Source organism: Lepus europaeus, chromosome 1 (assembly GCF_033115175.1).
Source record: "Lepus europaeus isolate LE1 chromosome 1, mLepTim1.pri, whole genome shotgun sequence".
NCBI lineage: Eukaryota > Metazoa > Chordata > Mammalia > Lagomorpha > Leporidae > Lepus > Lepus europaeus.
In genome coordinates, this window is record NC_084827.1 from 93,508,636 (window position 1) to 93,534,540 (window position 25,905).

The 25,905-nt window shown below is 41.1% G+C and overlaps 1 protein-coding gene across 1 annotated transcript; it reads left to right on the forward strand.

The window, feature by feature from the left end:
- Positions 1 to 181: 181 nt before the first annotated feature.
- Positions 182 to 15,238, forward strand: TNFAIP6 (TNF alpha induced protein 6). The gene is made up of 6 exons (XM_062199682.1): positions 182 to 358; positions 4,550 to 4,687; positions 6,565 to 6,726; positions 8,512 to 8,740; positions 10,863 to 10,903; positions 14,872 to 15,238. The coding sequence occupies exons 1-6, from the start codon at positions 265 to 267 to the stop codon at positions 15,036 to 15,038; spliced, it is 831 nt and encodes a 276-aa protein (XP_062055666.1). The 5' UTR covers positions 182 to 264; the 3' UTR covers positions 15,039 to 15,238.
- The last annotated feature ends 10,667 nt before the right edge of the window (positions 15,239 to 25,905 follow it).

Consider the following 25,905-nt stretch of genomic DNA (forward strand, 5'->3'; position numbering starts at 1 on the left):
AATTTTACAATGTAGATGGGTCATTCTATATCCTTAGTTTGGGTTGCCAATGCAAATGAGTCAGAGGATTTGCTCCAGACACTGAGTTAATTGTGTAACTCTACAGCGGAAAAATGCCATTGGAGAGTTCTTGCTGACCTCACAGTTGAAAAAAACTATTTAAAAGATGTGGAAACCAGATGTTTCAGTCACATTTCAGCCGCTGCTCTGAGAATTTATCGTGAGCAGCCCCTGACAGGCTGTTGCGTCTCGGCCACTGAAGATATGATCATCTTAATTTACTTATTTGTCTTGGTGTGGGAAGAGGCTCAAGGATGGGGATTCAAGAATGGGATTTTTCACAACTCCATATGGCTTGGTAAGAAATTTTGTTCATGAGCTTCTTGCTGGGAGTGTCAATTCTTTGAAACCACAGAGGAGTGAGTGAAAGCAGTAAACTGTCTATTCTGTTCAAGGCAGATGTTTTCAAAGAAAATGCTTAGAAAAGATAGCCATTGGAAGGCATACACTATTTTGCTAAGTGTTTTTGCCTTTTAAAATTATAAGTAGCTTGTCATAAAGGGAAGTGTTCAGTAGAAAATAGAGATTAGCCTGTATATTCAATATGGAAACATAAATTTTGTGAGAGCAGATGCGGTAGCATTCTGATTATCTCTTTAATAACAGGAGAACATCAGTCTGTTGGTTTTTATTTCAATAGCATTTGTAGTCAAGATTTCAAATACATTGGAATGTACACAGATTTTACAGTCATTGCTCCGTGTACTCTGAACTGCAGTGTCTGTCTCAGTTTTTCCAAACATCTTTCAAATGCTTTGACAAAGTCAGCTTGCAGTATAGAAAAAAAGGCAAAAGGTTTATACCTTTTGGTTGCTTTTTTTTTTTTTTTTTCATACTGCTCGTACACTTTTCTATCCCTTTTGTTAGGCAGAGTGTCTTTTGTTTTGTCTTGTTAAATGTAAGGAATGACATAGGCCAAACGGTGAAGATAAACAATAGACCAAAAAAGGCTAAATACAGGAAACCCCAAACAGCCCTAGGGTACTCCAAACAATGCTTTAATTCTCACAATACAAGTTGATATGGCTTTATGCTCATTATTGTGTTTAATAGTGAAAAATGTTTTTAACTGCTTAAGGAAAAACTGAGATTCTTGCATGAAATAAAGAAATAAAGAGAAGGCAAAAGTAACCTACATCTTGGTTTTGTGCTTGCTAAGCAGCACATGGTTGTAGCAGATTTTTCCCTTTTGGCATGTTTCTCTCTGGTAATAACTACAACCATGAGGATTTCATTAAACAGCCTGATTTGTAATGCCTTGCCGCCTTTTTTTTTTTCTCAGCCTGAGACAGTGAACTAGTTTCAGTGTAATTCATTTGGCCAAGAGGGATTTTGGAATTTAGTACCAGCATGAGAAAATCTCTGTGTTTATTTTCATCTCATACATTTAGGAAATGTATCCATATTTGTGAGAAATAGAGAAAAATATAATCAAGCTAGTTAAGAGTTAAACCCATATGGATAAGCTTTGAAATGCAGTCAAACTGCAAGGATCAAGTAACTTGAAGTTGCTGCTTTTGTAAATGGTGTTGTATGTTACAAAAATATAAGCCTGGACAATAGAAGTTCTACCCCAAAGGTAGAGTGAAGCAAATCCAAATGCTTAAATAGTACGCTGCGAATCTGAGGCTCAGGATAATTGGAAATTGCTTCAATCTGGGACAAATTATTGGCCAGTCAGCCTAGCACAAATTGTTTACAGTTGGTTGGGTCAATATAATATTAGAAACTGTTTAAGGAGGCAAGCAAGTTGGGTTAGAAGGCAGGAATCTGCTAGCAACTATCCCGAACAGGGCACTGTAAATCCTCTAGGTTCCAGCTCTGCACTGGTAAAATGAGAAGGTTGAAACAGGGGATCCCTAAGGCTTATTCCTTAAATAGTCATTTAAAATGAAACAAAACAAAAACAAAAAACATTTAAAGACAAACGATTTCAGTCCCTTGACATGGACTGAAAATGCATGGATTAAGGCCTTGTATTGAATCTGGAAGCGAAGGGAAAGGAAAAGCAACAGATCTGGAGCTCCCAGTAGAATCCAGAAGCTATCTTTATTCCCATTTGATGGATGGGGTAACTAAGACTCAAATGGCAATTTATACAAGGTTGTACATCTCTTTCCTGGTAGAACTGGCACTGGAAACCAGAGCCAACATTCAATTGTTGCCTCTTGCTCAAAGGAGAAGGAAACATATTTGTTAAACACATTTTCTGTTTCTAAAAAATGACTATTGACTTGGAAAATTAATAAAACATTATTTCTTCTGAAAGGTAAAACTTTTAAAATTAGGATTTATTCTACAAAGATCCATCTTAATAGCTTAAAATTCTGAATTGGCAAATACTATAAAACCAATGCCCTACTCATAATTGTCAAGTACATACACTAAGTGCTGAAATCATTCATAAGGCAAGATATGGGGAAGTTTGGTGCTCTTTGGGGAATTTATCAATATATGATAAATTTATCAATATATGATATTTATCAATATATGATAAATTAAGTTGAAAATTATGTGCACGTTTGCTTTTTAAGTTACTATTTTATTACTGGGCGAATATCAGCAAGTACCATAAGTTTCAGAAAACTTACCAGGAAGAAAAATTTTAATTGTTTTTTAAAAATCTCAGTTTTCCTTTCCTACATATTTCAAAATTGGGATGAAATACCAAGGAAATCTGTTCAAGAAAACTTGACATACTTTAAAATAATTTCTTCAAAAAATTATTAAAATAAAGATATGTTAGACTATATTCTAAGGGAACAGATACAATTTTAGCAGTTTCAAAAATGAACAACAATCTCTATAGATTCGTAAGAAAACGAAACGTGTCTCCTTTCTCTACAAACAGCCTTAACTGGTCTTCTATTTCAAGATATAGATACTCATATTGCCCACTAGTGTTGGAACTCCTTGAGGATAGGACTTGTTCCACAGCACCTAGCACAATACCTCACAGTGAGTGCTCAAAGTAACCAAACTGGAAAGGACAATGGGGTTGCAGGCAACTTCCATCTTGACTGGTTATGACTTGAAGTTTCTGGTATTCTCAGATCCATAAGCAGCAAACTGACTCAAGCTTTTTGTATGTAAATAATGAGCATTTACTGTGTAATGTGTAACAGCAGGATCCCTTGGAATCTGGGAAAGCAGAGAAAATACCAAGCACCACCTCCCACTGAATTGTAGCAGTGTCAACTTCAGTCTGGGAATGATAACAAGGAACTATATTGCAAATACTAATGGATCTGTATTTGTTGCCTGCCAAGGAATATCTATTCTCATTACTGGAAATGGTCTTAACGGTGGGTGACTGCACGGATCAGCGTACAAAGACTTAACCATAATCTGGCAAACTATTGATGGAACTCTTGGAGCTAACGATTAGAGCTAACGTTATGACTCCTATCCTGGGAATTTCTTCACATTGTTTCTATGGTAGGAAACACTCCAAACTCAAAACAATCCTTTTAAACAGTGATTATTGGAAGACGGTACATAGATGACTTGTCACTGCCCAAAATATGTTGGGAACAGCATGTCAACTAAAAGACAAACCAGATAAAAAAAAATTAAGGAACTAACTGGTAGTTAGCTAAATGTGCCCAGTTGCTTCTCAACTGTGGTTGAATCTATCTTTTCCTTAATGCAGTATTGCTTTGCTTTGAATTCCTTCAGATGTTTCCTTCGGTTTTGATTTGCTTACTAAAGTCCCAATTAAACAGCCTTAATCATTTCATTCAAATGGATATTTTGGCTTATTTCTCCCCCTCATTATGAGCCTCCATCAGGACGAATTTTCGCTGGTGTCTGTTGCCTTCACCTCCTATTGCTCTCCAAGTTTTTATGATGTAACTCCCTCCAAACAGCTGAAACGTTATCACTTGAAGATAATATAGAAATCATGTCAATTAAAAACGTTCAGGCTGGGGTGAGCATTTGACCTAGTGGGTTCAATACCAGTTAAGGTGCCTGTGTTTCATATCAGATTGCCAGAGTTCGATGCTGTTCTTGCTCCTGATTCCAGCTTCCTGCTAACATTGATCCTGGGAGACAGCATTGATAGATCAAGTGGTTGGGCTCCTGCCACTCAGAGGGATCAAATTCAGCTGGATCAAGTTCCAGCTCCTAGCTTCTGTCCTGCCCAGTCCCGGGGAGGTTGCAGGCATCTGGGGAGTGAAATAGTGGATGAAAATTCTCTCTCTCATAAACTAATTTTAAAAAAGAAAAAAATCTCCCATAGTATTGGGTCAGAAACATAATTTTGCCTCGAGTGCCTGTCCATGCCCCTCAAACTCCCCTAAAATTCCCCTGATTCACAATTTTTCCCAAACTTTCCAACAACGAAAAGTTAGCCAACCAAGGCAGCTAACTCAGAAGGCCTTTTGGCAAGAAACAATAGCTGATGTCATCTCCCAGCTGAGGCCAAATTCCCTTTGTTTCAGAAGCATGGATAATAGTATCTTGATGACTTTTTGTGATTTCACAGAACAGGCAGCAGGCGTGTACCACAGAGAAGCTCGCTCCGGCAAGTACAAGCTCACCTACGCAGAAGCTAAGGCGGTGTGTGAATTTGAAGGCGGCCGTCTCGCCACCTACAAGCAGCTAGAGGCAGCCAGAAAAATTGGTAACTAACCTGACAGTGATCTTTCTTTTTCTCTTTAAAAAAAAAAATCTACCTTTCCTGTAACCCTTACGAAGACTTCTCTCCCCAGTCTTTTGTGACAGCTCTCTAAACTCCCATGTCGTCTTTGCTCTCTGACTTCTCCCATCATCTCTGCCTAAGGCTGGTCAGAAGCCTCTAGACCAAACAGCCTTTTTGGGGTCACAACTCAGTGTAAATTAAGAAAATAAGTATCAGGAGCCAGCATAGTGCCGGCATCCCATATGGTCACCCGTTCGAGTCCCAGCTGCTCCTCTTCCAATCCAGCTCTCTGTTATGGCCTGGGAAAGCAGTAGAAGATGGCTCAAGTTCTTGGGCCCCTGCACCCATGTGAGAGACCCAGCTGGCTTCAGATCAGCTCAGCTCTGGCCGTTGCAGCCATTTGAGGAGTGAACCAATGGAAGGAAGACCTTTCTCTTTGTCTCTCACTCTCACTGTCTGTAACTCTACTTCTTAAATACATAAATAAAAATCGTAAAAAAAAAAAAGAAACAAAGAAAAAAGAAACATCAGTAGAAGTTGAATCTCATTATTCCAATATCATTTAAAGTTTATTAATTTTCATGCAGTTGCTTTTCACAATTGATATTGTCTACCTCTTCTTGACTTCTGAGTATTGGCTTTCTTAGCTGATGAAAGGTGCTACACTTGATTTTTACTGGGAAAGCAGTAGAAGATGGCTCAAGTCCTTGGGCCTCTGCATCCACATGGGAGACCTGGAAGAAATTCCTGGCTCCTGGCTTCGGATCGGCACAGCTCCGGCTGTTGTAGCCACTTAGGGAGTGAACCAGCGAATGGAAGACCTCTCCCTCTCTCTCTGCCTCTCCTCTCTCTATAACTCTGACTTTCAAATAAGTAAAATAAATCTGAATATATATATGTATATGTATATATATATATGTATGGACAAGGAAGATAAGCAACTAAGAAAGCTAGAGGAGGAAACTTAGAAGCTGATGTCAGGAAGTTTGTGAAAATCCCAAGAATTAACTGGTGCCATTTGCTTTTTTATGCAAATATGGGCAGCTACCATCTCTCCTGAATTTTCAGGACAATGGGTCGCCCCCATTCAGAACTCTTTTGTTGACAGGAAGATGCTTGGCAAAGCTTATTCAATTTTTATAAATTACCCAAAACAAACACACGGTTGCCCCTCAGAATGCCTGCCCCTCAGAATGCCGAAGGATTGGTCCCAGCGCCCCTCTATGGATGACAAAATCCAGGGATGCTCAAGTCTCTGATATAAAATGGAGCATATTGGCATATCACCTCTACAAATCATCCTGCTTGCTTCAAAACATCTCTAAATTACCGATAAAACCCCATACAATATAATACTTGTACACAGTTGTGCTGTATTGTCATTGTCTAAGGCATAAGAACAAGTCAAAATGTACATGTTCAGAACACAGTTTTTCTGTGTGTATTTGAATGGAAGAACATGGAACCCTCAGATATGGTGGACCAACTCTAAAGGTGTTCCCGGCAACGTCCCAAAGTCTCTCCAGACAATTGCTGCTCTATAACCACAGGGCTGTGTAGGCCAAAGTAAGTGGAATGATGCGCACAAAGGCCACGGTCTTTACCAGCCATCCTGGACCTCTTGGGTGGTATTGGCAGGTATGAAAATACCTCTGAAACTGGGCAGGAGAAACAGGGCTGAGCTCTTGTTTGAAATTTGTGAATTCATCTTTATTCAAGTCTGTTAAAATATTGTATATTAATTGATGGAGAGATGTAAATTGAGTAAATTTGTTGGAGTGGTCATTTTTGTTAATGTGACCTTTGCTCAGCTGAGGGAATTGACCAGTGACATCCATAACCCCTCCTACCTCTTGCAGGATTTCATGTCTGTGCTGCTGGATGGATGGCCAAGGGCAGAGTTGGATACCCCATTGTGAAGCCAGGGTCCAACTGTGGATTTGGAAAAACTGGTATTATTGACTATGGAGTCCGTCTCAACAGGAGTGAAAGATGGGATGCCTATTGCTACAACCCAAATGGTTTGTTAAAAATAATAATTTTGTGTTTCCAGTAAGAGTTACATGCTACTAAGAGGTTGTTAAAAAGAATTGGCTCCTTCTTCCAGGAATATTTCTATTTGGTAATTATTAGTCAAGGCTGTTTATAGAGTCTTTATGCTGTGCCAGACACGAGTTATACCCCTTCATCTACACTCTCACTTAATATTCACAACCCGACAAGGAAGTATTGTTATACTTCTTTTTAGGAATCAGGAAATAAAAAGCTGGCACTGTGGCATAGCTGATAAAGCCTCCACCTGCAACATCAGTATCCCATATGGATACCGATTCGTGTCCCTGTTGCTTCATTTCACATCCAGTTCCCTGTTAATGGCCTGAGTAAGTAAAGCAGCAGAAGATGGTTAAGGTGTTTGGGCCCCTGCTACCCATGTGGGAGACCTGGATGAAACTCCTGGCTCCTAGTGTAGACCTGGCTCAATGCTGGCAGTTATGGCCATCTGGGGAGTGAACCAATGAATGGAAGCTCTCTCTCTTTCTCTCCCTCTGTAACTCTTTCACCATAAATAAAATAAATCTTTTTTTAAAAGGGGAAACTTAGAATCAGAGGCAACAAAAGTTAAAGAAGTGAAGTCACTTACCCCAAATCAAATATCCAAGAATTCAGGTCTTTTCTGTACCAGAGTAATTCCTGGCCATAAAGGAAATATTGCAGGTTATAAATTTGGCATAATTAGTTAGCTAAAACAATAACATGATGCTACCAACTGTTAATTGTTCAAAATTATTTGTTTCATAGAATGTGAAAAGGAAGACAAACTAAAATCTTTCCCTAATTTTATTTTTACATAAATGCTTAGATTGCCAAACTAAGCAATTCTCAATCTAATAATTATATATTGTGTATACTAATTATCATTATAGAGTATATTTTAGTCATATTGTTCCAAGGTTGCTTTCAACTAGGAAATATTTAATGAGAAAAAATTCAGCACGATTACTACAACAGTTACTCTTTATTCATGTCCTTGGAGAAAAAATTGACTTTCTTTTGTAGATATTTCTATCAGGACAATGTTATAAAGTGTTACAGAATATTAGAAAGTCTTTCTTTGTAGAATTTTGATTATAAACATCCTGGGGTGGTTTCCCATTTACACCTACCCTATAAGAAATTCCATAACAAGGTAAAAAAGCTATAGTGAGGTTTTACTATATTATTATATAATTTATTATTTAATGGTGTTAAATAATAAGCAACAGTTTCTCATGTCTCATTAACTGATATCAAAATAATATGCACTCCAAGTAGAAAGACTTTTGCCTGGGGCCATACCTCGTCACACTTAAAATATGAATAAACACTTACAATGCATTTCAAATGGGACTATAATGTCTACATCATGCTTCAGGCTTATTTGGGCCATACAGTACTATACTACTGTATATTTAGCCTTATACTTAATCACTGTTAATAATACATGAATCTCCCTCTTCTCCCTTCTTCTCTCGTTCCTTTCCTATTTCTTCAAGGGCTGGCACTGTAGTTCATGTTCATTTTAGAAAATTTTAAAACTATTGATGAAAAATATTTATTACTTGGCTTTACACATATATATTGTACTATATGTGTTGTATATTATATTAAACCATTTTTAATAAAAACTGATAAGTTTTCAATAAGCCATTTTTAATAAAATTTAATACATTTTTAAAAAACATAAATTGATAGATAAGAAGTGAGTATCACTTTTAATAGGGATAATTTTTTAAAGCTTTCTTGTTTTCTTTTCTTTTTCATTTCAGCAAAGGAGTGTGGTGGTGTATTTACAGATCCAAAGCGAATTTTTAAATCTCCAGGCTTCCCAAATGAGTATGATGATAACCAGGTCTGCTACTGGCACATCAGACTCAAGTATGGTCAGCGTATTCACCTGAGCTTTTTGAATTTTGACCTTGAGTATGACCCAGGCTGCTTGGCTGACTACGTTGAAATATATGACAGTTATGATGATGTCCATGGCTTTGTAGGAAGGTAGGAATAAATTAAATCAATGTCCAGTATTTTGTCTGATGCTTATTTAATTTTCTCACCAGGGTCCCTACAAGGGTATTTCAGAAAGTTTGTAGAAAACTGAGTTAAAAGACAAATTTATTTTGGTGCAAAACGTTTGAAATCCATGCATAACTCTTGCATGATATGCATTTGTGGTCACCTCATACTGACTTTTAGTATTTCTACTCTCCTCCAACAAATATTCTTTTCACCAAAGATTTTTCTTAGCTCACTACTACATGTACTTATTATTAAAATAGTGATAGCTGCCTTTTTTGTACTGTTAGGCTGTAGGATTTCACTGGTCTATTTATGAAGACCTTAAAAGTTGGCTAACAATAAGGAAGAGGAAGACTTATGTGAGTTGAAAATGTTGCTAGGATTTGAAGCATTCTAATTCCATCCCCCACCTAAAAGTGATTATAAATTCTGAAATTGTTGGTCTTTCTTATTCACTCACAGATTTGATAGCTTTTTATGTCAACTTTTAAAAAAGATTTATTTACTTTATTTATTTGAAAGACAGTGAGAGAGAGAAAACTTCCATTCACTGGTTAACTCCCCCAAAACCCACAACAGTGGGGGCTCAGCCAGGCCATTGCCAAGAGCCAGGAATTCCATCTTGGCCTCCAAAATGAATGGTAGGAACCCAAGGATTTGGGCCCTCACATGCTGCCTACAGGTACATTAGCAGGAAGCTAGAACTAAAGTATGGAGTAGTTGGGACTCAAACCTGCACTCTGATATGGAATGTGGGCTTCTAAGCTGCAGTTTAACCAATGGCAGCACAACACCCTATGCCCCTATGTTGACTTTGAAATGGGCAATCTAAACCAAGAAAAACAAAGGCATCTCTTACATAAATGAACAGTTTTAAAAGAAACTTTGGTTTTTAAATTTTATTTTAATTTTTTTTTTTTTTTTTTTTTTTTTGAGGGAGAGAGAGAGTATAGACACAGAGACCTCCCATCCACCAGTTCACTATTCAAATGCTCACAACAGCAAGGCTGAGCAGGGGGAAGCCAGGAATCTAGAACACAATCCAGGTCTCCCATGGGTAGCAGGAATACACCCACTTGAGCCATCACCTGCAGCATCCCAGGGCGTGCATTAGCAAGAAGCTGCAATCAGGGGTGGAGCTGGCTGGGATTGGAACAAGGCACTCCAATACGGGATGCTGGAATCCAAACAAGTACCTTAACTGCTAGGCCAAATGTGTGCCCCAAGGAAAAATGGTTTTTTTGTGTGTTGTTCTTCATTTTGCTCTTTGGCTAACTGATCACTACTGTTGAAGACAATACAAATAGTTTTGTAAAATAGTTTGAAAAAGACACAAAGTATGGTTAGAAGAATTAAGGAGGTATTTTTTGAAAGAATGGACCTCTTACCTTGGGAATTAAGATAATTCTATTCTAAAACTGGTTTCAGAAATCAGCTACAGAGTAGTTACATAAAATCATAAGCTACTAATTTTAGAAGGCTTTCAAAAAGTTAATTTATATTTATATCATGTAATTTACCTTTATAATAGATTCTCCCCTCCTCTAGAATGAATTACATTTGTAGAAACTCACAAAACCCTCTATTTTACATGATGGACAAGCAAGTTCCTTTCAAGTTTTGAATTAGACAAAAAGAAAATGCTGTTATGTCTATAAAGTCCAACATAATTTTTCACACTTAATTTAATCTATCCTAAATTTTAGAACATTAATATTACCAATTATGCAACCACTGTTCTTTAACTGTGAAGAGAACTTTATAGAATTAATCAGAAACAAATTTTTTATTTTTCCAAATAGATTCAAATTTTTCTAATGTACAAATAGTCTTATACTACTTACACTAAATAGAAATGCCACAAACCTTTTCTTTAAATTTCATTTAACATTGTGAGATTATTTCAAACCACAAAATTCTGTTGCAAAACCTTTTATCCCTTACAAATCCAAGTAAGAAAACAACAAAAATAGTTTTAAATTGCAGAAAATTGAGCCATTACATAAGAGAAACAAAGAGGTTTCATGATCAATAAGAACTAGTTCAATGGCTGTGTAGTATTCATTCGTGTGACTTCTCTTTCCTAAAATTTCCCTTTCAGGTACTGTGGAGACGAACTTCCAGAAGACATTATTAGCACAGGTAATGCTCAACTTCAGGAACAAACTTTGTTTTTTCACTGTGTCCCTAAAACTGAAGAACCTTATTTTTATGGGTCATTAGTTACTGCTTTTTTAAAATATTTATTTTATTTATTTGAAAGACAGAGTTACAGAGACAGAGAGAAGGAGAGATAGAAAGAAATCTTCCGTCTGTTAGTTCACTCCCCAAATGGCCACAACGGCGTGGCCCAGCCCAGGCTGAAACCAGAAACCAGGAGCTTCTTCCAGGTCTGCCACATGGGTGCAGAGGCCCAAGCTCTTGGGCCGTCCTCCACTGCTTTCCCAGGCACATGAGCAGGGAGCTGGATCACAAATGGAGCAGCCCAGACTCAAACCGGTACCTATGTGGGATGCCAGTATAACACCAGCCCTGATTATTTACATGTTAAAGTTAGGAAAATGTAGGCCAAACATAGCTTGCTGTCTTACCAAATGCAAAGATTCTAAAATGTATACTTATAGAAAGAGTTATGCCAATTCCTCACACTAAAATAACCCTTGTTATTTGCAGGAAACATAGTCTGAGATACTCTTGAATCTGCAGATTTCCATAAGATTTATAATTTCCATAAAATGTGACACTAAAATGGCTGAAATTTTGCATTGGCAAAGGACTGAAGTAATTTATAAAGTTGTTTTAAAAATGCCTTCTATCTCTAAAAAAAGTTGTATTTACTTATATTTAATGCATTTTTATCTTAGTAGAGTATTTCGCAGAGAGTGTTTTGAAGAGCACAGTTCTGTGAGATGCTTGTACTAAGTGTTTCACAAGTAAAGGGCCCTAACATATATAAATATAGAAAACACTGGGTTAAATGTCTTTCCTTATGGGAAGATAACCGGGAGTACTCAATTGCTAGTTATGCAGAATATACCACAAAAGGCTAGATACAATACATAATGTTTTCTATATCTCCAAGTCATCTTGTGTGACTTTTGTTCCAAGAAATATACCTCAAGACACATCCTTGTTGGAGCATAAATGTATCACAATAAGCAACACTATTGTTTAATTATCACAAACTGCTTTTTTCCGGCTAAAAACCTTTACCTTCTGGGAGGTCTTCATTTTCTCTTTTTATTTTCATCACCAGCACCAGCAGTTGGCACTGTTACAGCTTATATTTTTCCTCCCAGTCATCAAATTATCACAATACTTCTGCAGCAAAAACCAACAATGCTACACTGAGCTGCAATGTCTATGGAATCTTTAAATTCAGATACAAATAGTTAATTACTCCCGCACTCAGTCTTGAGGTACACCAGACTATAGTATATTTGTCATTATGACAAGAGATAGGACTTCCGGCTTTATCCTTGAATGATTAATGCTTAGACCTTATTAGTTCATTTACTCTGTCACAAACTTCCCAGGAAGGGTAACCTATTGAACCTTTTATTTTTGTCGTAAGGACATATTTTGTGTCAACAGAAAGTTAAAAGAAGCCATTGAAGAGCTGTAGGAGGTAGCTGGAGGATGTGAATAATCCTATTAAAATAACAAACAAACTTATAGCAGGAGTTCAAAGGAAGCCTGAAATTGGACATTTTTTTCTTGTTTAGTCTAAAGCAGACAACTTATTCCAAGTGTAATCAAACCAGTGTTGTTTTTTGACACAACTTATTTCTGGCAGCTCTTTGTATATTAGAGGTATCAACCCCATTTTCTCTCAGTCCATCTCTTGCTCCTTAACTCTGGTTTCTTTCAAAATGCAGAGAGGTTTTTCATATTATGCAAATATGCCCATGTGAGCAGCTCAGTATGAGAACCAGAGCATCAGGCCAGTTCCACAGCTCACTAGGCTAATACTCCGCCTGCGGCGCCGGCACCCTGGGTTCTAGTCTGGGTTGGGGCACCCGGGTCTGTCCCGGTTGCTCCTCTTCCAGTCCAGCTCTCTGCTGTGGCCTGGAAGGGTAGTGGAGGATGGCTCAAGTGCTTGGGCCCTGCACCCGCATGGAAGACCAGGAGGAAGCACCAGGCTCCTGGCTTTGGATCGGCACAGCATGCCAGCCATAGCAGCCATTTGGGGGGTGAATCAATGGAAGGAAGACCTTTTTCTCTGTCTCTCTCTCTCTCTCTCACTGTCTAACTCTGCCTGTTAAAAGAAAAAAAAAAAAAAAAAAAAAGAAGTTCCTGGCTCCTAGCTTCGGATTGGCCCAGCTCTGGCAGTTGCCTCCATTTGGGGAGTGAACCAGCAGATGGAAGACCTCTCTCTGCCTCTGCCTCTATGTAACTTCATTTCAAATAAATAAATAAAGCTTTTTTAAAAAAAGAATTGTAGACAGGGCTTATCAGGAAAAAAATAAAAAGAGAGAGAACTAGAGCATGAACTTTGTGAAGCCAGATTGCCTGGGCTCAGATGTGGCTCAGCCATTTTAGCCCTGTGGCTTTGGTCAAGGTACTTGGTCTCACTGTGCCTTGAAAAATGAGTATTTTAAGAGTATTCATTCCCCTCCTCCCCGTTAACGCCCTGGCCTGAAGTGCCGGCATCCTATATGGGCGCTGGTTGCTAGTTGTAGTCCTAGCTGCTCCTCTTCCGATCCAGCTCTCTGCTATGGCCTGGGATAGCAATGGAAGAGGGCCAAAGACCTTGAGCCCCTGTACTCATATGGGAGACCTGGAAGAAGCTCCTGGCTCTGGATCAGCGCAGCTGCGGCTGTTGCGGCCAATTGGGGAGTGAACCAGCAGATGGAAGACCTCTCCCCCACCCACCCCCCTCCCTCCGCCTCTCCTCTCTCTGTGTAACTCTGACTTTCAAATAAATAAATCTTTTTTTAAAAAAGAGTATTCATGGGGCTGGAATTGGGGTGCAGTGGGAGAGCTGGTTCCAGTCCCAGCCACTCCACTTCCAATCCAGCTTCCTGCTAATGGGCCTAGGAAAGATAGCAGCTAATTGTTCAAGCACGTGGCTGCTACCCCCAGATGTGACCTGGTTGGAGTTCCTGGCTCCTGGCTTCAGCCTAGCCCAGCCCACCTGTTACAAGCATTTGGGGGGTGAATTAAACGATGAGATATCTCTCCCCAACCTCCACCCCTCTCTCTCATTCTGCCTTTCAAAACAAGAAAGAAATCTTTTTTTAAAAAAGTACTCCCTCATAGAGTTCTTCTGGAAACTGAGTTAATAGATGAAAGCAAGCTAGGATACTATATATGTGTATATAGTATACACGAATATAGTTTTTATTTTGAGTTTCTGTTTTGTAATGAATTCTGGATTTGGGATCTGGTTTAAGAAGGCTTTTCATTCCTGAAAAACATAAAAATATACTTACATTTTATATAATAAATTTTGTATCTTTTTTTAAATAAAATTTTCTACTTATTGAAAGGGAGAGTGACAGAGAAAGAGGGGGATAGATATCTTCCATCCACTAGTTCACTTCCCAAATGGCTACATTGGCCACAGCCGGTCCAGGACAAAGCCAGGAGCCTGGAACTCCAAGCGAGTCTCCCACATGATGGCAAGGGCTCAAGCACTTGTGCTGTCCTCCCTCCACTGCTTTCCCAGTCACATTAGCCAGGAACTGGTTCGGAGGAGGAGCAGGCAGGATTCGAACCTGAGCTCTGTATGGCATGTTGGTGTTTCAGATTTGCTGCTAACCAATGTAAAGCTAGTTGCCTTGGCATCATCTAGTAAATAACCAATCAATACCTTACCGGTTTGAACCACCTGCCATTCTCCTGTAACTCTCTGGAGGTTCCTTCCACAAATATCGCCTTTTAAAACAGAACCTTTCGGAGGGACAGAGGAAAACATGTGAAAGCCTATCACCCTCCTGCACTTGGCATTGAGACCGCAGACTCTAGAACCTGAGGCTCACCTCTGATGTCTGGAGTCTTGCTCATGAATGTTTGTGTTCTCCTAAGAGAATGATGGCTCTTTGAATTGTGAGCTAAATCAAAGGAAAGTAACATCTTTGCTCTTTGTCGTGCCCCTCCCCTCACAGGAAACGTCATGACCTTGAAGTTTCTGAGTGATGCTTCAGTGACAGCAGGAGGTTTCCAAATCAAATATGTTGCAATAGATCCTGCATCCAAATCCAGTCAAGGAAAGAATACAAGTACTACTTCTGGAAACAAAAACTTTTTAGCTGGAAGATTTAGTCATTTGTAAACCAAACCAAAAAAAAATTAAAAATATAATGTTTTTGTTCCCATCTTTTGGGATATCTTTGATCTCATTGTTATATTGTTACTACTGTTAACATTAATTTATTACTTTTCTAAATGTGAAAGCAATGCCTAATTTTGGGAATATTGGAAATTCAGAAGATTTTAAATAATAAAATCTCTCATAATCCCACTGCATAGAAATAATAAGCATTAACAATTTTTTATAAATTTTTCTTTCAGTTTTTTATTTGTGGTATATGTATATATGTATCCATAAGTATTTGTATTTAAAATTTTAGAATCCTGACCTATGTACAGTTTTATATCTGGGATTTTAAAATTTTAGACCTTAAGCATTTTCCCCAATCATCAACTATTCTGTGAAAACATGTTTTTGAACAGCTGTAAAATATTCCTTACTATGATTCTTCCATTCTTTATTAAACCTATCTTTATTGTTGAAATTTTAGGTTGTTTCCATATTGCTGCAATAAATATCCTTAAACACACATATTTGTGCAGTTGCGTAACTTTATGGAACATGGTCCTAGAAGTAGAATTATTGGATCAGAAGTTAATCAAAGTAGAATTTTTTTTTCTTTTCTCCTTTTTCAAAAAAATAGAGAGGCAGACCAATAGACAGAAATCTCCCAATAGCTGCTTTACTCTCCAAATGCTCCCAACAGCTGGGGCTGGGCCAGGCTGAAACTAGAAGCCTAGAACACAATGTGCATCTCCCACGTGGTTGGCAGGAACCCAAGTGATATACACAGGGAGGTAGGTAGTGTTAGCAGGAGGAGCTGAAGTTTGACAGCATGGTCCTATAGCCCTACCTGCTGCAGCGCTGTCCACTCTGGCCCTGGGGGCAGCCCCAGCCAGCCTGCACAGCAGCCTCAACCAATCCATGCAACAGCCAGCACTACTCAAGCCACGCCCCTTTTCCTTGCATCAACCAAAACCAACCTCTCCTGTGCACCACCCAAACCTCCTTTCTGTGCACGTCTAAAACACCCTTCCATGTAGCAGAAACCACAACCTTGATTTTTTTTTTTTTCTAACTTAGGACCCGTGCCATTTAGAAATATACAATAAGGCAGCAGGCTGTGTTCCCTGAGGACCTTTACGTCATTATAATAAAATTACCACAGCTGACACTCCCACTCCCATAATGCATGTTATGCCATGACACTTCTGAGATTTCAAAAAAGAGCACAGAAATGGGCAATATTCAAGCCCCGCTCCAAATTCCAACTCCCTGTGAGTGTTCAATTCAGCCCAGATACCACCTCTAGATCATATAAAAAGATGCTCTGAACCTGTTGATTGTGGCTCTCTCTCTCCTGAGTGTACTTTGCTTTGCCTGTAAATAAATTTTGCTTTCCTGATCACCTTCGTTGAACTCCCTATTTTGTGTAGACAGGAACTTGGAAAAAGCGCAGCCAGGGACTACTCTACAACATAAGTACTTGACCCACCACTCATTGCCTCCTAAGATGTGTATTAGCAGTATGCTAAAATTGGGAGCACAGGCTGTGCTTGAACCCAATCACTTTATTATGGAATACAGGCATTCCAAGTGGCATCTTACTGCTAAGTCAAACTCCTACCGCTCAACCCAGTGTCTTAACCAGTAAGCCAAATGCTCATTCCATAATTTTCTTTGGTTAGGTGTCATGGGCACAGCAGAACTTCCCAAATTCATGCAGATGCTTAAACTTAGATGTCTTGATTCTGGTGGGTTAAAGGTAGAAACGTCATCTAACTTGGCAGTTAGGAGATGGGGCCAATGAGAGCTCTTAGTCTTTGGTGATGGGCACTCAGAGGGTGGTTTTTGTGAAAGTATTGATTTTTTGAGTTGAAGATTGGCCTCGCTGCTCTCTCTGCTTCCTGGACTACTATCTGATCATTCTTCTGTCCCTGCCATGATCAGCCTCTACAGATGTTGGAATATGGGGTTGCCTGATCCTGATCTGTAACCTCCAAGCTGTAAACTAAAGTAAAATTTTTTTTCTTTCCCAAGAATCTCCTGTTGGGTATTTTACTTTAAGATATTAAGTATAGAATAAATTCATCTTTAAAAAAGATATTAAGTATATATGTCTATATATATCATATGTGTTTCAATTCCATTTTAAGTTTGCAGTTTGTTTTTTACTTTTATAATGGATTTTAATATGCCAAAGGTTGGGGCTGGAGCTGTGGCTCAATAGGTTAAGCCTCTGCCTGCAGCGCTGGCATCCCATATGGACACTAGTTCGAGTTCCAGTCGCTCCACTTCCAATCTAGCTCCCTGCTAATGGCCTGTGAAAGCAGTGGAGGATGGCTGAATTGCTTGGGTCTCTGCACCCACATGAGAGACCCGGAAAAGGCTCCTGGCTCCTGGCTTTAGTTGGGCCAACCCCTGGCCATTGTGGACATCTGGGGAGTGAACCAGTGGATAGAAGACCTCTCTGTCTCTTTCTCTTTCTGTTGGTAACTCTGCTTCTTAAATAAATAAAATAAATCTTTAAAAATATATGCTTAATATAAACATTTATTTTCTGTCATTTTTATTGATTTTTCTGGAGGTCTCCTCTGCATTTATGTTAAGGATTGTTGAAAGACAAAAATCACAAAATTTAATTTCAAGATCTTAACTGGCTTTTATTTGTGATTCTAGAATTTGGGAATATCACTTTTTTTAAAAAAAAGAATGAATATTCTGATGAGTTGAGCAGAAGAGCTTTTTAATAGCCAGAAAAGTGTTGAAGAACGTAGAAACAGAACCAGAACCAGATTATCGGTCATTTACTTGTCTTGTAAAGGTTAAAACACAGGGACTTTCCTATCAAGCTGGCTAAAACTGCCCTACTTGGGATTGGCTATTTTCTCTCTTTCTCTCTCCCTCCTGATATCATGAAAGGTCAGATAAACAAGTTAGTTTCCTCCTGGTGACATGGAACTTCCACATGAGTAACTGTTTTTGTTCAGTCTGATGGACCTAGTACAGGAATTCAGTCCAAACTGAGCCTGCTATAAATATTGTTTAATGAGTGTTTCTATTATAAGATGTGATATTTATTCACCTACATTTGACTTTATTTTAGCACTTTGTCTTTTTAAGTCGGGGAGTCACAATTGCTGTTCTATATATGAGAGGGGAAGGATTAGTATCCAATGAAATTCAACAAAAATTTATGTGCAAAAATTTAGTGTGGTTCTGAGCACTTAGGAAATAACAGAGAACCAAGTAAACAAAAATCCCTAGGCTTGGGGCAGGCATTTAGCCTAGTAATTAAGATAGAAGCATCTGAGGCCTCTACTGTGACACAGCAGGGTAAGCTGAGTCTTACAATATCTGGCATCCCCTGTCAGAGTGCCAGTTCAAGTTCAGCTGCTCCATTTCCGATCCAGCTTCCTTCTAATGCTCCTGGGAAGGCAGCAGAAGATGGTCCGAGTTCTTGGGCCCCTGACATTCATGTGGGGGATCAGGATAGAGTTCCTGGTTCCTGGCTTCAGCTTGATCCAACCCTATTTGGAGAATGAACAAGCAGATAGAAGATTCTCTCTCTCTCTCTCTCTCTCTCTCTCTCTGTTCCTTTCAAGTAAATAAATATTTTAAAAGATAAAAAGAGGCAAGAGGCAAGCATCCCACATCAGAGAACCAGGGTCTGATTCTCATCTCCAGCTCCTGATTCCAGTTTCCTGTCATTGCATTATTTGTAAAGGGATTAGAAAAAGAAATGTGTCGCCACATTCTTCCTCCTACTCTTGCCCCTTAAAGTCTTCCCACGGCCAGCATCCTGAAACCACTACTGTATCAAAGCCACATGCAGGACCGATGACAACCAAAATTATCCATCATGCCCACTGACTGTATCCTTGCAATGATCTAATATAATTTTAATACAATTGCCTTGGCTGACACCTCACTCCCATCATGCACCTGAGGCATGACACTACCCAGACCTCCTAAAAAAGCCAGAAATGGAAGAGTCACCAATTCCTGGAAATCTCTGCCCTTTCCTAGACAACGTCACCCAAAGCACCACACCTTATGCCTCCAGATCACAAACAGGTTACCCTGAACCTCTGAGGGCTGTAGCTCACTCTAGCACATGCCTGCACTTGTCTTATATGTACTTTTGCTTTTGTTAATAAATCTTATTGCCCTGGTAAACTGTCTCATCCTTGAATTTTTTTTTAAGGTTTATTTACTTATTTGAAAGACAGCATGACAAAGAGAGAGTGAGAAATAGAGAAGTATCATTAATCCACTGGTTCATTCCCTAAGTGCCTGTAACACCCAAGCAGGGCCAGGTCATAGCCAGGAGCCAGGAACACCTGTCTCCCAGGTGTGAGGCAGGAACCCAACCACTAAGATCATCTGCTGAATCCCAAGCTGGATTGGAAGCAGAGTAGTAGGAGGGAAACCAGGCACTTCAATAGTGGATATGGGTACCCCAGGGGGCACCCACTGTTGCAGCCAACTGGGGAGTGAACCAGTGGATGGAAGACCTCTCTCTCTGCCTCTCCTTCTCTCTGTGTGTAACTCTTTCAAATAAAATAAATAAATCTTTTAAAAAATAAAAAACAATCTCATTGTTCGGCATCTTCCTCCTATCTGTCACACCTGGGTTCCACATCATTTGAGTCTTTGCGGGGCCTTCACTTCATCAAGTCTGCCACTTTCTCATGGTCCCTCATTGCCGCAACGTCTTCCATTCCCTTCTCGTAAAACTAAATTCCATGGATCGTCGTTGCAGTCCTTCTTGCCCTTCTCTTCTTAAACTCACACAGCAAAATCCCAGCACTGGTTAACCCAACTCTCTTTCTAGCGTGTCTTTGCCCTTGTGTAGCCAAGCATGACTGGAGGAAAACACAGCCCCACCAACCACTCTATTAAAATCCAGGATCACAAACTTAAGATGGGCCCTTCATATTGCCTGGCAATCCTGCTGTTCTGCTAGTTCAGAAGACCATTTTGGCCAGCGCCGTGGCTCACTAGGCTAATCCTCCACCTGCAGCGCCAGCACCCCAGGTTCCAGTCCCGATTGGGGCATTGGCTCTGTCCTGGTTTCGTCTCTTCCAGTCCAGCTCTCTGCTGTGGCCAGAGAAGGCAATAGAGGATGGCCCAAGTGCTTGTGCCCTGCACCCGCATGGGAGACCGGGAGGAAGTGCCTGGCTACTGGCTTCGGATCGGCGCAGCGCGCCGGCCGTAGCAGCCATTTGAAGGGTGAACCAACAGAAGGAAGACCTTTCTCTCTGTCTCTCTCTCTCTAACTCTGCCTGTCAAAAAAAAAAAAAAAAAAAAAAAAAAAAGAGAAGACTATTTAGTACTTCTTTCCTCCCAAGCCTCTTACATCTACTTCTCCATCCTTATCCTTGGCTCTGGACTCTTCATTGAGGAATGCAAAGCAAGGGATCCCCATATGCTCTCACTCTCTAAATCCCCACCCGTCAGCTTCTGTGTCCCTACACTCTGCCTCCTTCCTAATAGGTTTGTAGACTGAGTCCACAGGGTGTGATGTTGCATGAGACAATGCATCTCCTTCGTAAAGTGTATTTGTTCCTTTAAATGGCAGTATCGCAGAGGAGAGAGGAGAGACAGACTCAGAGAGATCTTCCATCTGCTGGTTCACTCTTCAACTGCCTGCAATAGTCACAAAGCCAGGAGCCTGGAACTGCATCAGGGTCTCCCATGTGAGTGGCAGGGACCCAAGGACTTGAGCCATCATCTGCTGCCTTCCAAGATGCACATTAGTGGGAAACTGGATCAGAAATGGAGGCAGGACTCGATCCCAGGCACTCTGATATGGAATGCAGGTATTCCAAAGTGGTTTAACCCACTACACTACAATGCTCACCCCTAGACAATGCATCATTATTTCCAGACTTTTATCTGAAGTGTAGCTTTGCCTTCTAATTTAAGTGATAAACATGGAAGTATTAGTGGTGCTATTAACAGATGGGGGGGGGGGGGCGGGTCCACGCCACACTAGGGGCATTACCAAATAATCAGCCTCAAACCAGAGTCGCTCAGGGGAAAGATTTATTTACTTGTCACAAGTTAAGGAAACAGTAGGAAGGAATAGCTGCAGAAAAGAAACTGCCTTCCAGAGTCGCAGTTTGCTAAGGGTTTTACAGCTGGGGTTAGGAAAGTGCCCAGAATGTAGTAAGGGGGGGGGGGGGGGGGAGTCAGGGTACCTCCTCCTCAAGCAGTTTGCCTCTTCCTGCAGCTTTGAGCACAATGTTGCAAGACAAGTGGGGGAAACACCCTGTGAAAAACAAGCTTGAGAAAGGATCACTTAAAACTGTTCCGGGCTCTCTGCCTCTGTTCCAGCAGTCCCTTTTTTGCCTAAAGCCTGCACTTTGGGTTACAAAGTGCCTTCCTCCAAGACAATTGGCTCCACATTCTTGAGGGGCGGGGGAGGGAGGCAACTGCTTCCTGCTACACCAGGGGTTTAAGGAGTAAACCTCCCCGGCTGTAAGGTCACCAAACCTGTCAGCAACGAATCAGCTTTGAGGAGTTTCCTGCCAAAGATTAGCTAACGTTACTGTTAGAATCTGATTGTTTCCTTCAGTCTTCCTAGACACCAGAGACATCCAGGCAGATGTAGTTTGCAGTTTAGCCCTAACGCTTGGGACACGGCAGCCACCACCTTTGAAGCAAGGCCCGTTATTTTGCACAGTCCTAGGCAGACTAACTCTTGAGATTATGTTCTCATCAGACTTTTAATGACTTTTCCAGCTTTTCATTTCAGCAGGGGGTAGCTTCTGCTCACCCACTGAAGGTGCCTAAGACAGGAGGGGTATTTCAACCTCCCTGGGGCTGTGGGCCTAAGTGGGACACCGACCTGTCAATCTTCTTTGGGCAGCATACCCCTCATCTGTACCACTGGGGCCAGCAGGGACACAGGAGGGCTGGTGCATACATTTGTTTTTAAGGCATTGTGTACATGATTTTGATATTTTATCAGCCATCTCTTCCTCCTTGGGTTTTGACTACCTTAAGCAGCCAGTTATACATGTGTCTTTGGCATAATGGGTAGAACCGTGGGCACACAGAGCAATAGCCCAGCCTAGGTTCCGGGGTATCTACACTATTCCTGATTTGTATACCATCTACTCCTTGTGACTGTGGTTCTTTGTAAACCCTCTTGTTGGGCTTCCTCTGAGTCTCCCTGAGAGTACTCAGGCTAAAGCTTACAAAGGGGCAGGGAAGGTAACTGGAGAGTCTCTTGTAAGTTGGCTAAGCTGTTCCCTTTTATCACATCAGAATCTCCCACTTCGGTGTCCTTTTCAGTGTAAAATGGCTACTTCTTTAGGTTTTTCTACGTCCTGTACGGACAGAGAATATTTCACTTCCCTTTTGGGAGCCCTCTTCTCAGATGGCCCCGTGAGCATGGGTCACTGGGAAGGTCTATCTGCAGTTAGTGTAGGCTGTTAAAGTCTTTCCTCGTCCAGTTCTAGCACACGGTCAGGGCTGTCCTTTTGTACAGACGTCCCTGAAGGGATTCGTAGCTTCAGCCCTGGAAAGAGACTCTCGGCTTCCGCAGTTCCGCGTGGCCAGCACTGTTGAGCACTGATCTTAAACCTGCTCCCCTCAGCAGATCGTAGTTTCACATTAGGCAGTGGTTCACTTCTGAGATCCTCTCTACTTGAGTGCCCCAGGTGTATCCCTTCAGAGCAGTCACGTGGTAGGGGGTTCTGAGGACACCGGCCACCACGTGGCAGGATTCAGGGTGATATCTGGAGTCTCCAGCAGTAAGGCTTGGTGCTGCATCATCCAGTCAGCAGCCAATGGTCTTGTGTGTTGCAGTAACAAATATGTATCACATATTTGAGTTTTAGAATTTTTTACTTTAAATATGTATTTCTTTATTTGAAAGGCAGAGTTAGAGAGAGAGAAAGCGTGCGATATCTCCCATCTGCTGGTTCAACCTCCAAATGGCAGCAACAGCCAGGGATGGGCCAGGCAAAAGCCGGGAGTTTCTTCTGGGTCTACCATGTAGGTACAGGGTCCCCAGCACTGATTTCCCAGGCACATTAGCAGGCAGCTGAATCAGAGTGAAGCAGCTGAGTCTCAAACTAGCGACCATATGGGCTGAGGGCGTCACAGGAGGTAGCTTTACCTGCAATGCCGCAACCCAGCCCCACATATTTGAATTTTAAGAGGATTTGGTAATGGGTTTCAATATAATTAGTTTTTTTGGTATGAATAATGAATGTTTCAGGTGATATACATGTTAATTACCATGATTTGACCATGATACATTGTGTGCTTGTATTGAATTATCTCAGTTTACCTCATAAATGTGTGTGGTGATTATGTCAATTCAAATAAATCCATTTTTTAAAGCCTTCTTTAGTCCGCTTCCCTGACAGGTATTGCCTTTACAGACAAACCCACTGCCTCTAATTTCTGCCTTTAATTCATTTTTAAACCCACTTCAGGTGGAACTCCTTCTGCTACATCTACTGAAACTGCCCATCAAGGTCACTATCCACTGCCTAGGACACCCACCACCCCGTGTCAGCAGATGGATGATCTCTCTCTCTCTCCATCTTTGAAGATTTATTTATTTACTTGAAAGTCAGAGTTACACAGAGAAAGAAAGAGAGAGAGAGAGAGAGAGAGAGAGAGAGGTCTTCTATCCACTGGTTCACTACCCAGTTGGCCATAATGGCTGGAGCTGCACCAATCTGAAGCCAGGAGCCAGGAGCTTTTTCCAGGTCTCCCAAGTGGGTGCAGGGGCCCAATGACTTGGGTCATCTTGTACTGCTTTCCCAGGCCATAGCAGAGAGCTGGATCAGAAGTGGAGCAGCCGGGACTCAAACTGGTGCCCATATGGGATGCCGGCACAGCAGCCGGCAGCTTTACCCACTAAACCACAACACTGGCCTCTATCTTTCAAGTACATAAAAATAAAACTTTTTTTTTTTAAAAAAAGAGGTAGAATTACTATATTACAATTAAAGTAGAATTTTTTTTTTTGCTTCTGTTTAAAAAAAATTAGAGGGAAAGAGGGGGAGAGAGAGACAGAGAGACAGAGAGAGACAGAGATCTCTCATTGGCTAGTTGTCCCCTTATGCTCCCAACTGTGGTTGAGTCAGGCTGAAGCCAGGAACAGGAAATTCAATCCAGATCTCCCATGTTGGTGCCAGTGACTCAAGTACTTGAGCCATCATCTGCGCCTCCCAGCGTCTGCAGATGTTTTGTCTCCAAGGCGTGAAAATTTTAGAGAACAAGGGGGCACTGCAGGTGGTGGCTTTACCTGCTATGCCACAGTGCTGGCCCCAGACAATGAGATTTGAAACATCACCTTTTGGGCCGGCGCTGTGCTGAAGTGGGTTAACTCCCTGGCCTGAAGCACTGGCATCCCATGTGGGCGCCAGTTCTAGTCCCGGCTGCTCCACTTCTGATCCAGCTCTCTGCTGTGGCCTGGGAAAGCAGTAGAAGATTGCCCAAGTCCTTGGGCCCCTGCACCTGCGTGGGAGACCCGGAAGAAGCTCCTATCTCCTGGCTTCGGATCAGCACAGCTCTGGCCTTTGCGGCCATCTGGGGAGTGAATCAAGAGATGGAATACCTCTGTCTCTCTCTCTCACTCTTTTTCTCTCTGTGTAACTCTGACTTTCAAATAAATAAATAAATCTTTAAAAAAATAAACTTCACCTTTTATAGTATGCAGAATAATATTCCATCCTTCTAAAATATCTCAGTCCTAATCTCTGGGACTTGTGAATGTTACTTTACGTGGCAGAAGCAATTTTGCAAGTGTGATAAGTACCATAAAATAGGGAGCTTTATCTAGGATCGTGCAGGTGGCCCAAAGTCATCACAAGCCTTTCAAAAAAGTAGATGAGAGAAGTGTGAGAAATGACAGGGAAAGAGATGTGACAAAAGAAGCAGAGTCAGAGAAATGTTCTATGACCAGTTTTGAAAATGGAGGGGGGCTGACGCTGTGGCGCTGTGGGTTAATGCCCCAGCCTGCAGTGCTGGCATCCATATGGGCGCCAGTTCGAGTCTTGGCTACTTCTCTTCCAATCCAGTTCTCTGCTATGGCCTGGGAAAGCAGTGGAAGATGGCCCAAGGACTTGGGCCCTGCACGCGCATGGGAGACCCAAAAGAAGCTCCTGGCTCCTGCCTTCCGATCAGCTCATTTCTGGCCATTGTGGTCATTTGGGGAGTGAACCAGCGGATAGAAGACCTCTCTTTCTCTCTTTCTGACTCTACCTCTCTCCGTAAGTCTTTCAAATAAATAAAAATAAATCTTTAAAAAAAAAAATGGAGGAATGTGGTGCAGGGGGTTAAGCCACCAGGTACAATTCAATATGAGTGTTGGTTTGAGTCCCAGGTACTCCACTGCCAGTCTTGCTTTCTGCTCCCACGTGGGAGACCCTGATGGAGTTCCAGGTTCCTGATTCTGGCTACTGCAGTCTTTTGGGGAGTCTATGTCTCCCCCCCAACAACTCTGACTTTCAAATAAATAAATGAATCTTGAAGGAAGAAAGGGAGAGGAAGGGAAGAAGGGAGGGAAGGAAGAAAGGAGGAAGGAGAAAGAAAAGGGAAGAAGGAAGGAGGAAGGGAAGGAAGTCACTTCTGGAAGCCAGAAAATGTGCAGGAACAGATTTTCCCCCGAGTCTTCAGAAAGGAACAAAGCCCTGCCAACACTTGCATTTCAGGCCAGTGTGACCCATTTGGTCTTAACTACAGAACTGTATGATAATAAATTTATTTTTAATAAAGATTATTTAATTGAAAAGCAGAGAGCAAGAGAGAATCTTCTATCCATTGGTTCACTTCTCAAATATCAACAACAGAGAAAGCTTGGCCAGGCCAAGGCCAGGAGCCAGGAACTCCATCCTGGTCTCCCACATGAGGACCC

Excerpts from the sequence above, each read along its gene's own strand:
- TNFAIP6 (XM_062199682.1), top strand. The coding sequence starts at position 265 with ATGATCATCTTAATTTACTTATTTGTCTTGGTGTGGGAAGAGGCTCAA. Across the intron at positions 359-4,549 it reads TCACAACTCCATATGGCTTG|AACAGGCAGCAGGCGTGTAC; the intron begins GTAAGAAATTTT and ends GTGATTTCACAG. Across the intron at positions 6,727-8,511 it reads CTATTGCTACAACCCAAATG|CAAAGGAGTGTGGTGGTGTA; the intron begins GTTTGTTAAAAA and ends TTTTCATTTCAG.